The sequence below is a fragment of the Gobio gobio genome (assembly GCF_949357685.1).
Source record: "Gobio gobio genome assembly, chromosome: 6".
NCBI lineage: Eukaryota > Metazoa > Chordata > Actinopteri > Cypriniformes > Gobionidae > Gobio > Gobio gobio.
This window is the reverse complement of record NC_137102.1, coordinates 41,789,994-41,803,020: the sequence shown is the minus strand read 5'-3', so window position 1 is coordinate 41,803,020 and position 13,027 is coordinate 41,789,994. Positions and strand designations below refer to the sequence as shown.

General features: G+C 39.0%; 1 protein-coding gene across 2 annotated transcripts; it reads right to left on the bottom strand.

Annotated features, from left to right (window-relative positions):
* Positions 1–78: 78 nt before the first annotated feature.
* sppl2 (signal peptide peptidase-like 2) lies at positions 79–12,905 on the bottom strand. 2 transcript variants are annotated; one of them, XM_079818693.1, is made up of 15 exons: positions 12,712–12,905; positions 10,687–10,803; positions 10,336–10,518; positions 10,168–10,257; positions 9,916–10,055; positions 9,653–9,795; positions 9,457–9,553; positions 9,258–9,374; positions 9,103–9,184; positions 8,942–9,016; positions 8,784–8,846; positions 8,602–8,701; positions 5,634–5,711; positions 5,297–5,457; positions 79–1,639 (listed from the first exon to the last, which is right to left on the bottom strand). In XM_079818693.1, exons 1-15 carry the CDS (start codon positions 12,757–12,759, stop codon positions 1,466–1,468), a joined length of 1,668 nt encoding a protein of 555 aa, XP_079674819.1. In that variant the 5' UTR covers positions 12,760–12,905; the 3' UTR covers positions 79–1,465. The 2 variants fall into 2 exon arrangements, 1 of the variants encoding a protein (XP_079674819.1); XR_013816647.1 differs by having other exon boundaries at positions 281–1,639; positions 5,222–5,457; positions 12,712–12,860.
* Positions 12,906–13,027: the final 122 nt, after the last annotated feature.

Here is a 13,027-nt window from a genome sequence, read left to right as displayed (position 1 = left end):
TTGCTTTTCTATGTATATTTATTTATTTTTGCTTTTTTACATTTATTTGTATATTTATTTATGTATTCATTTATTTTTAATATTGTCAGCTTTGGAATTCCATACAACATTAGCCTGGAGTTAGAATTCAGAGTTAGTCCATACTACTACACTTTGCTCATTACTTTTCAATGTGGGAGGAAAATGCCAAGAACCCATGAACAGTATTTTACAACACATTTTTTACCAGCGATCAAATATTCCGCAAGTGATCTCATATTAAAACACCACAATACACTGTGTATATAGCGTAATGCATTAACCTTTAATATATGCACTCAACAACGTTTCAAAATCAGGCTTTCAGCATACACAACTTAAGATCTGACACAGCCTCCAGACTGCGGGAGTAGTAATGGACAGATTTTGATGAAAACTTGTCCAAGTTATTCCACACCATCACGGTGTACCCAAGTCAAAAAGATTTCAATGAGACGACAACGTGACACAAACTTCATAAATAAACTTGGTGAAACTTCAGATTGTTAAATCATACACAGAAAGTCATATCAGTGCTTTACACTGGAAAAACAACTTTTAAAAAGTACCATGAATACAAAATTCCTACTATAAAACAGAAGGACTGTCACTCAACAGATGGCCAGGAAATGATCCTTAAAAACTGCACTTGTTTTAGAAATGCACTTCAGTCTCAAACGTCCCTTCCATCAAGCAAACAGCTAATTCTAAATATAATACTTTTAAATAAGCCATGAGCATATGAATCTGACCCATTTCAAAGCAAGTTGAAGTCACATTCCAAACCATTAAGGACGTTTTTGTTAAAATATGTGGCTTTGTATAACAGTACTGCTCTTAATTATACAGCATAGCGTAATATAAATGATTAATCTTATCAATCCACAGCATTCGCATCTCGGAACTAGGGATGAAACTCTTCCCAACACCTTTAGTTCATTCGGTCCTTATTAGCACCGTATTTTAAAGGATGTGATATTTCAGCGCTGTTGTGAAAAGGACAGAACCCGTCAGTAACGCATTAACGACTGGAAGCTAAATAGAAATATTTTCAGTGAGCTGTCTTGAATTTTCTTGACATTTGTTTTAAAATGTCTAGCTGCACTTGGTTTCATTTACTGAGACACTCCGAGAAAAAGAGGATGAGAGAGAGAACAAAATGAACACAGAGTTGAAATCCTTGTGAAGAAGATAAAAGCTGTCCCTTCGACACCCTCCTAATACCATCAAACGTAAACTTGAAACAAGTCGGATGAAGCACAGCAGGTGTTGTGTCTCCTCCTTGTGTTTTTTTTTTTCGTTCAAAAACAGACTGTACAATTTCAAAGGCTTAAAACAAGTGCGCGGAAATGTTCATACTGCTCAAGTCTATTACATATATGGTCAGATATATAACTGACTTCAAAAAAAAGGAAAAAGAAATTAGCATCTTCCCAGTCTTTTGTTTTTATGAAGTAGATGCATCTGTAAGATGCGGAACTTCCACTTGGGCTGGTGGGGGAGGGTCCGCGCTCTGATTGGTCGTTTCAGAGTCTGGGGGCTCCGGATTGGACTGAGGTTCATCTGTGGACGGTCCTGGTGTTTGAGTACAGTTGATTTGTTCCATGACTATCGGAGGAGGCTGAGGAAGAAACGAGAGACGGAACATTTTAATTTAATTCTGATTAAATTAAATTAAATTATATACACTCTACATAAATGCTTGGGGTCAGTAAGATTTTTTTTTTTTTAAAGAAATTATTAAGAGATTCAGCAAGGACACATTAAATTGAAAAGTGATTGAGACCTGTATAATGTTACAAATGATTTCTATTTCAAATAAATTATTAACTTTCTATTTATCAAAGAATCCTAGAAAAACATATTACGGTTTCCACAAATTATTTTTAACAAAAAAATAAGAAGAATTGTTTCTTGAGCAGCCAATCAGCATATTAGAATTATTTCTGAAGGATCATGTGACACTGAAAACTGGATTAAAGATGCTGAAAATTCAGCTTTGCCATCACAGGAATAAATTACATGTTAAAATATATTAAAATAGAAAAGTTATATATATATATATATATATATATATATATATATATATATATATATATATATATATATATATATATATATATATATATATATATATATATATATATATATATATATATATATATATATCTCAAATAAATGCAGCCTTGGTGAGCGTAAGACACTTACTGGCCCCTTTTGGTAGTGTTTAAATAAATATATACAGTAATGGCAATGGAATTGCAATTTGAAGCAGAAGAAACATGTTAGAATCACTTCACTGAGAAGTGCAAATGAGAAAATAGTTTCTGATCTATGACTTAGTGAAGGAGCGAACACTCAAGAGACAGATGTGATTCTTTTACATCATACAGAAAATCACCATAGATCAACTCAAGACCAACACATCTCCAGGCCGATTATTAGATTAAAAGCAAAAGCACTGTTAGCTATAGAGCTGAGGAAAGGAAACATAAGCCCTCTTCCAGTACACAGATCTCTTACCAGACCTAAAGGAGAGATGTGGTGTTTATCAACCCATAGCGAGTGGTTTTAACTCATGTATATCAGTCTGTAGCACAGCATTTCCTGTTACTGTGGTTTAGAGAGAGAAAAACTGGATTTAATAAATTCAGTCAAACAGGCATTTGTCTAAAGTCTTCAAAATCCCTGTAAAATCTTTTACTACAGAAGGTAGAGTTTCCATTCAGGATCTCTGGGATCTATGCCGCAGACGTTTCTAAAAATCTTTAAACAAATGCCTGTGAAATCAATGAACGTAAATGGCTGATTGTGTGATAGTGGGATAATTCACCCAAAAAAATTTACATTTTGTCATCAATTACTCACTCTCATTTCGTTCATCTTCAAAACATAAATTAAGATATTTTTTTTTTCCATTTCTGTCCTATTGAAAGTTAGCCTAGAAATCTAGACGCACCCTAGCGGCAGCAAATCTAATTTGCAGCCAGGGTAGTCCAGCAACTCTCCGTTGGCTTGCGAGCCAGAAAAACCAAACTCTGGTCAGGCCAATCACATCGTGTATAGAGTCGGTAGGCGGGCTTAACATAATGACGGCAGAGTTGCTGCGGTTCCGCGTGCTACATGTAAACAAAGAAGCTGGCGAACGGCGGTATTTCAAATCGGCTTTGGCCGCGACTCTGGAAGACTTTGGAGTTAAGCTTTTCTTTGAGAAAAGAACAAAGAACGGGACTGAAGTCATAAAAGGAAGATGTGTTCAGAGTTTTGCCGACCGGATACGGCAAAAGTTGAATCTATCAACTAGCTCCGCTTCACCTTCTTCGTTGCTCTGGTTGGTTGTAGCGCTATCCTATTGCGTGCAGAGGGAATTTGTAAGACAACCGTTTATCCCGCCCCTCGGATTGAGCCCTGCCAATGGTTAGTTCCCAGACCCAACATCTTGATGTGGGTCTGGCTTGTCAGGCTAATTGAAAGTGACTTCACCCAAAAAATTAGACGCTTCAAAACATTCATAAAAAGATTGTAAAAGAAATCGATATGAATCGAGTGGTTTAATCGACACAATCACTTTATATGATGAATAGATTTAATTTAGGCTTTTATCCACATATAAACATTAATCACAGAACACAATTTGGTAAACAGAAGCTCAAGCATGCTTGCCTGACATGTGAGAACCAATGGTTTGTTCTTGTGCGTCAAACAAGTACGATTGAGCTTCTATTTACCATATTTGAGTACTCTATGCATGTTCGCTGATCAATGTTTATATGAAAATAAAAGCCTAAAGAAATCTATTCATCATATAAAGCAATCGTGTCTCTTCAGAAGACTAAGATTAAACTGCTCGATTCATATCGATTTCCTTTTTACGACCTTTTTGTGAATGTTTTGAAGAGTCACATTTTTGGGTGATGAGACTTTCAATAGAGTCAGGTCGGGTTCTGAAAGTAAAAAAACTCCATTCATTTCCATAGGGAAATTGATTTATAACGATAACTTATAAACCTTTAAAGGCAGACCTACTGTGAGCTACGAGGATGTTAATCCATGGTATTTATATATCAAAATTTGTTGTTTTTTATTTGATTATGCTGTTCGCAATGCTTCATGGGATTGTAGTTCTTTCCCTCACTAAAGCCGCTGTGTACACAGTCCTGTACCTTTGTCATTTTTTCCGATTTTCAAAAACGTTTTTGCTTCAAATCAAAGTTGGTAATGTTATGATTCATCTTGTAGAAGGTTGGCTTGGTTCATGGCTTAACTCTTTAACAAAGACCTTTTTTTAACACTCCCTATGGGAAAAATTAATGGGGGAAAAAAACACTTCCGGAACCAGCGCTGCTGAAAAAGGGGGCGGGAACTAATGCACTCTAAGGCCCTGATCAGACAGAACGCGTTTTTGCAGTGAGAGGCGCCTTTTTAATAATAGTTTTCTGTTGGTAGTGAGCGTTATGCGCGCTGTTTGTGCGCCTCGCGTTTTAACCGCCTGCTGTTTAACTCATTGTCCAATCGAACGAATGGAAAGGCGGGCCTTCCGTTGTGGTGACGGTTATCTTGATTAGACTGACAGCACAGCTGATTCGGGGGTTGCCTAGAAACACCAACAAAACAAACGCAGCGCACTGCAATTATCGAAATGAAAAAACGTCAACCCAAAAAGGCAGTGTGGTGTGCCTTGCGTTTTCAAACCTGAAAAACACGTTCTGTGTGATCGGGGCCTAAGGAGGGAAAGTGTTATGGGTTTGGAACGACATGAATGAGTAATTGATGACAATTAACATTTTTGGGTGGGCTAACCCTTTAAGAACAATTAAAGACTTCAGATGCAAAAAGTCCGACTGACGTTTTTCTTTAAAATGAACATTTTTATCAGGTTCCTATGTTTAGATTCAGTAATTTGACTTTAATGGCAATGAAAAGGTTATTAGTCAGTTATTGTCATGCCTTATTTTCAAAAATTTCACTGATAAGAGTAAAATTAAAAACAAAAATGCTCATTTAAAAGAAAAATGTCGGACCTAGGTTTTTGCATCTGAAGTCTTCAGTTATATAATATATATATATATAATAGTCAATTACAGTTTTATTCCTAAGGTACAGGTTGACACCGAACCCCTCCTTTCATAAAAAGAAGACACCCACAGTAAAAATGAGAGCAAAATAAGAGCGGAACAAAAACACGTGGGTGGTTTTACTCAACTGTTATTCTAGTAACTGTACATAACCCTAGAACTTTGCCGATCGAAGAAGGCACTCATATCAAACTGGTATTCACCACAAATCCACTTCCTGTCCAGAACAAAGGCAGCTCCTTGCGCCACAGTGCCACCGCAAGGCTGGTGAGGAGCGTGCAAGGCACCAGGTATAAGAGGGCAGGCTGACCCATCTGCATCAGAGCCAGAGCCACAAATGTGATGAGAAGACCAATGCCGTAGCCTAAACAAACAGAGATCACATTCACAATCTTTAAATGATAATCACGGTGTTCTGTACATGCCTATAAAGATACTAAACAACTGAATGAAAGCATGAAAGCAGAAATAATGCTCCAAAGTGTCCATCAGTGCATTACCACATACATAGCTGAATTTAAAAGGTCGTCAATGTCTTACCAATAGTGCAGGCCAGAAAGTATATCCGAGAAGTCTGCATGAGAATGTCAAATCTGTGACAATATGCTACAAGCAGACCTGAGGAAACAAAATGAAAAGGAAGATATTGTTGTTGTCATTATTAAAAAAAAAAAAGAGAAAAAAACAGAAGGATCTTGAGGAAGAGTTTGATTTCAATAACTTTTCTTAAAATCAAAGAATTCAGATACAAGCATTGTATATTTGAAGATTTTTCATATCCTAAATAACATCTTTTTATCAGAATTGATAACCAGAGCCAGACACATTTTTGCCTAATATTTCCTCTTTCTTTTAGTGATGCACAGAAATTCCAACAACCAAAAATATAAATCCAAAATGGAAAAATTAGTCAAAAGTCAAATTAGATGTGCAGGGCAAAACCACTAACCGCAGTAACTTTTAAACAGGTAAACATGTCAGCAGTGTGGACACACTTTACCATGACCAAAAAGGATGCTAAAGTAGAATGATGTAAAATTAGTTCGGCTAAAGATAGAGAGGCAGCTCGATGCGAAGAACTTTCCCAAAACTAGTTTAATTTATTACCTAACACGACACAATACAGAATACCAAGTTCAATGACCTTAGGGTTCCGGACTGCGACTAAATGGTTGCATTTTGCGACCTTTTTTCCTGCTGGTGCGACGTCGTTGGACGTCGCACTGGTGCAACCACCGTGGTGCCCAACTGATAAGAGCTGGCATTTCGGTTACATATGATAAACGAAACGAAAGCGGAACGGAACCACGCTACTCGTTTGAGCTGTGCTAGCGCGAGCTGGCATAGACTTTCCCCGGGGAGGCTGAGAAGTGTGATCCCCCTGTAGTTGGAACACACTCTCCGGTCCCCCTTCTTGAAAAGAGGGAGCACCAAGAAATTCTACTCTCCAGTACCCTGGCATAGACTTCGGCCGATAGTGGAACCTCGGATTCAGGAGGAACAGTGTGGTTTTCGTCCCGGTCGTGGAACACTGGACCAGCTCTATACCCTTTCCAGGGTGCTGGAGGGTTCATGGGAGTTTGCCCAACCAATCCACATGTGTTTTGTGGATTTGGAGAAGGCATTCGACTGTGTTCCTCGTGGCACCCTGTGGAGGGTGCTCTGGGAGTATGGGGTCGGCGGCCCCCTGCTTAGGGCTGTTCGGTCCCTGTACGACCAGACCAGGAGCTTGGTCCGCATTGCCGGCAATAAGTCAGACTTGTTCCCGGCGCATGTTGGACTCCGGCAGGGCTGCCCTTTGTCACCGGTTCTGTTAATAATTTTTATGGACAAAATTTCTAGGCGCAGCCAAGGGTCGGAGAGTGTTCGGTTTGGGGACCACGCGATTTCGTCACTGCTTTTTGCAGATGATGTTGTCGCGTTGGCCTCCTCAAGCCAGGACCTTAAGCGTGCACTGGGACGGTTTGCGGCCGAGTGTGAAACGGCTTGGATGAGAATCAGCACCTCCAAGTCCGAGGCCATGGTTCTCAGTCGGAAAAGGGTGGCTTGCCCGCTTCAGGTGGGTGGAGAGTTCCTGCCTCAAGTGGAGGAGTTCAAGTATCTTGGGGGCTTGTTCACGAGTGAGGGAAGGATGGAACGGGAGATCGACAGACGGATCGGTGCAGCTTCTGCAGTAATGCGGTCGGGGGTCCCTCCGGAAGAGCTGGAGGAAGTGGCTAGGGAGAGGGAAGTCTGGGCGTCTCTGCTTAGACTGTTGCCCCCGCGACCCGGCCCCGGATAAACGGAAGATGATGGATGGATGGACGGCAGCGCGAGCTCATACATGGGCCGATCTCGATCACGCGACACCGTTACTAAACAGCGCTGGGAGATCCAGTGAGAAAGCATTTGAATTCACCTCAGTATTAATAACATCGCTACTGCGAGACCTAGTGGGAAGCGTTTGGTGCAGAATTCTCTGTTAAACCACAGATATCAGATCAAACAGAGCTGACGTGGAGACCAGGAGAAACATTCAGGGGTTTCAGTCTACAAATCATAAACATTCACCATGGATTTAATGTAGTAACACCCAATGGTATTGTGGAAGAAATAGTTGAATGTTTTCTTTTCTTTTCCTTTTCTTTTTTTTTACTTTATTCATCTCCGGGTTCGTACAACCTTTTGAGAGTGAAATTCAAGCACTTTTCAAGCGTTTCACACTTTTTCCAGCACTTCAAAGCTCTAAATATTATACCATTTTAATATTATTTTAGTGTGATGATTTGTAAAAGTGTGGCCACTTTATGGCAAAAAATAAAACACTTTAACCAGTAGAGGGTGGCATAGGAGCACTTATTTTACTTATTAGACATTTCCACTCCTTAATGTATGGAAAAAAGTAGGAAGTCACAAAGTCTTATGAAAAACTAAAACTTTTCTTCAAATTGTGAGTAAAGAGTGTTCCTTTTTGTTCAATGTGATATTATAGAAGAACAATAGTACATTTAATAAGAGTGGAATATTAAAATTTTCCTTATAAAAATGAGGTTTTTGCACATTGTTGTTAATAAAAGTTAATTTTTTTCTGCATAACAATTCAAGCTCAGCGCTTCACTGTTAAATTTCCAATAAACAAACATGTACTATTATTAGTAACTGCACTTATTAACAAAACAATAGTAATTTTATGATTAAATTAACCGTAGGATACATTTTCCTGCTGGTGCCACTGCTCTCAAATGTTAGTCTGGAGCCCTGTATTATCAAAGTATTTAGCATGTTGATTTAAAGTGTGCGCCCCTACATTTTCTGGTTGTGCCCCTAACATTTTCAGTTGGGGGCCACTGTGCTCCTAGTGAAAAAAGTTAGTCTGGAGCCCTGTACCTACACATTATTTTTCATTTTCAGCTAAATTAAAACTTTCGGTTTTGGGAAAAAAATTATTTCGGTGCATCATCACTTTCTTTTCATGAACCCTGGAAATCTGTTCATCGTGCAGCTGATGCAACAACAGTAGTGACGTTACCTGGTACCAAGATATCCCCAAAGCCCAGGAGAGAGAAGGGCCGGTCACACAGCACTAGAGGAGACGAATTTAGCCTGGGCACTTTCAGCACCATGGGAAGCTAATGAAGACAAAGATGCCAAAATTGCCACCACAAAATATTACAAAAATATATTTCAATTTATCAAAAAACACCTTCCTACCTTTTCATGAGTAGAGGAATCAGAGGGACCAGCTGCCACCTCAACCATGATACTTTCCCCACTCTGCATGGAACAATATACAAATATGCTAAAGAATATAAAATTCTATTCTGCATCAGTTTTAAATGTTAAAAACTAAACTAAGAAGAGCCTTGTACCTCCGTTAAGAGTGGTGTTACGAACACAAAAAACACGTCATACACGAACAGCACGACCAGCAGCAGAGTGCAGGCCTACAATGAGAAGATAAAGAAGTATGAAATGTATCATCTCCAAACGCTAAAGTAATCGTCAGAATTCACCAGGATATTAAACTCACCTTGAAAGTAGGCAGCCTGATTGTTTTCAGCATGTAGAGACAGAAAGCGATGCCTAACGTATCCTGAAGTATCCACGCCCACCTAGGGGGACATGATTTTTCATCAGATACCGTAATAATGCTGAAAAAATGAAAGTGGTTTTCACTATTCTTACTGGTCTTCGTTGCGGAAAACTCCCCAAGTGACGCTGACTCCTATACAGAAGGCTGAAAGGATCAGCATGCGCACCTGTGGCCGCTTGTGGCAGTATGGCAAGTTATTCTCAGGTATCCTGTCAACAAACAAACCATCTCCTTCAAAAGAAAGCCAAAAGGAAAGAATCTTATCTTGTCTTTCTCATGCACATCACTGACCTGCATTTCCCAAATGGTATTCTTCGGACAAAAGGCCAAAGACAGCTATACAGACCGACGGCAGATGCCAGACAAAACGTTGCTATGGTCATATACACTGTGAGAGAAATGCGAGGAATAAATCAAATCATCAAGTTCAACCGAAGTACACAGTTTGATGAAAAACGGAAATACTTTAAAAAAAAATTGTATTTACCCAATTGATCATAGAAGAAATATAAGAGCACCAGCATAGAGCAGCACATGACCACGAACACACAAATCATGATAGGGGTGACGTCAACGATCTCCTCGTCTTGTTTCTCTGCACCGTCATCCCTTTTGTGCTTCATGTAACGTCTGCCGGCACACAGATGTGGGTTTAGTTGAATAAATTCTGCAGGCTGTCTGCTTTATTTCTTATTTATCTTGTAACATTGTGAGCCGCAGAGGCACAGGTTGCATGTGCTCAATTCTTACTTTTTAATGTCCCTGCTGCCAGCCCAATATCCACCGACAGCCACTGTGCCCACTGCCATCAGAAAGATGAGCACCATGTTGTAGTCCACCACCGGTTCATGCGGCGCATACATGGCCACCTGTCGTTTCTCCCCAAACATCTAGAGACAGATATAAGAGAGAAAGAAATTGTAATTTCAATCTGATGTGTGTCGAAGTGATTTTAATTGGGCAATTTCAGTCCAAAGACAAACTGCTCTTATGAAAAATTACCTTACTGATGTCCAGCATGTCTTTATAGCTTAGCAATGCCACAGGGATGCCGATCTCCTCATACTGGGACTTGTTGCCTGAGGGTGGAGTCTGTAAAGCATGTTCAAATGAGCTTTTTTGTGACTCATGTGAAATGTTTTAATGACATTAATAGTGTTAAAGTCTTACCAGTCTATCTTTGCTGACGATCAGTATTCCCTTGGCACCATTGATCTGAGCCAATCTGACTTTTTCATAGAAAGTGCAATTTCCTCTCATCACCATCGGGATGCTGTTCGGGAAGCCACCCTCGGGTACATCAGAAGGGGAGCACAGTACAGAGGTGGTGAGATCGTAAGTCTGCAGCCGTGCCTGAAAAAACAAAGGGTGAATGAGTGCCAGCAATGTGATAATGAATTGTACACTGCAGTTTCAGATACAGCAGGGGTTCTGTTGGGAATGAGGCCTTGTTTTATTACAATCTGAATCTATTTGTGTGTGTGTGTGTGTGTGTGTAGTGTAATGTAAATTGCTACTAACTGCTTTACTGAGGTCCTGAGGTAGTCGAGCCCACTGAGAGTTGAAGAATATGCAGTAATCTTTGCCTTTACTCTTCCCCAAATCACTGAAATGTGCCATGCCATATTCACCTAAAACCTGTGAATCAGAATGGATAATGCTCAGGTTATTGGTTAACAGGTTTGGACATTTCCTCCTTGCTGTGCAAACTCAAAGAGGGAAAAACTGACAATAGGAAAGAAATGTGTGAAAGTCTGAAGGTGACAGGAGAGGTGGGACAAACTTGCATAAAGCTTTTAAAAACGTATAAAATTCATATAGAGAAACGTACAGTGAATTATGTATTCTAATTACAAAAAGTTTGACTTTCATTTGCTATCCATTTTTTTGTGGGGAAAAAAGCAGGACTACGTGTTGTGTTGCTTTAGTGTACTGAAATGTTATTAATTTTCTTAATAGATTTCACTATTTATTTATATGTCAGTGGTGTTCAATGGTGTTTTAAAATGAGGAGGCAAATCATATTTTATATATTTCAAATGTAAATTTATGTCCCTGTTACACTTAATTTTCCCGGTTAAATAAACATTACATAAATACAAGAAACCAAATACAATTATATTCTGTATTTTTACACTAACTATGTAATGCACTATTTATTAAAACTAAGTATAAATTTAATCAAGTTAGTGTTTTTACAAATTTTTTCACACAGACACAAAGATGTACCTTTAATTTCACCAAGCTGATTTCTCACTAAAAAAACCTGTCATATTTTCAGGCCATTTCAATTTTGATTTTGACGTGACAAAGCTGTGATATATAAGTGGCTGAGTTGTTTGATTACTTTTTAATTTAGTCTCCCCATTAACGCCATCATTGTCTTCATTCAGGCTGATTTCAGAAAGCGCACGAAAACAAGAGGCGGGATTACGAACCACTCATATCCAATCAGCATGATGAAGGTATTGCTTCCTCTCACGTCACTTTCCCCCCATTCATTCTCAATTAACCCCCATCAAACTCACAGCACGCTTTGTGGGGTCTGTTAAAAGTCAATGGGCTCAGGGGAGGCAAGCCTTCCGCTGTAACTTCACCTGCGGGTGTCGCTGTTGGATAGTGTTAGTTTATAAAAACGAATGACTTTTGCACTTTTTAATGTCACATTTTGTAATATTTACATTGTTTTATTTTTGTAATATTTATAATTTTCTCATCTGAGGAGGAGACACTCACTACCTCCCAGCCCTAGATAGATAGATGTGTTTGTTAATGTAAAATGGACTGATAATAACACAGGTGGTATGATATGAAACATCATAATTGGCCTTTCCAGCAACTGGACAATAATTGCATAAAGACAGAGCTCATTGTGACCCACACAAATACACCATCAGGTTAACACATGAACTAAATAACCTTAAATGGAATGAGCAGAATACTCCAATGTGCATAACTACTAAGAAAAAAGAATACACTACATATACATATATATACATATATACATATATATATATACATACATACATACATACATACATACATACATATATACATATATATATATACATACATACTTTTTTACATATAAATATAATATAATTTTGGTAATAAATATGGTAAAGTAACTTACGGTTTACCAACTAAAGCGGTTTTGATGTAGCATGTTTACATTCGTCTTCGGGTAAAATTACTGACATTTCCAGGGTACGGTCTCATTGCTTGCAAAATAAATAAATCACATTAAAATAAAGGCTTGCTATTAATGCTGATCAAGCAAAAATGACAGTTTGCCGCTTGTTTGATCAGTGTTGTATAAGTGTTTCGCAGTAGCAGTGTCATGTCAACAGGACTGCGAGAGGACTCGGCCGCGCGGGCCCCAAACATGCACGAGCACATCCCTACTGAAGTCCACCGAAAGCTAATCGTACATAGCATGTAGCTAGTCACCTTTTTTTTTTTTTTTTAATAAAACAAACGGGGTACAGTCCTGTTGAGAAACCAACCAAAAGGCAAACAGGTTCTTGGTGTCTTCTTGTGTCTTACCTGTTTGACCAGAAGAGCTGCCCAAAGGAGACTTGACAAAAATCTCATGATGCCTGAATGTTGTTGTCGTCTCCCCAATCCGCACTGGCACTGCCCTCCTCCTCAGAACTCAGACTCAACTATCAGCTGTTTACGCATACCCCGCCTACATTTTGCAGTACGTTGACGATTGGCTACTTCCGAACATTCACTCTTGGCCTATTGGCTTTCACTATAATCAATCCAGATTTGGTCCCGCCTTCACTTCATAAAGTCCAAATTTGTCATTCCTTAGTAACGTCATTTTCTACGGTTAATGTACATACGCAGTTTTTTT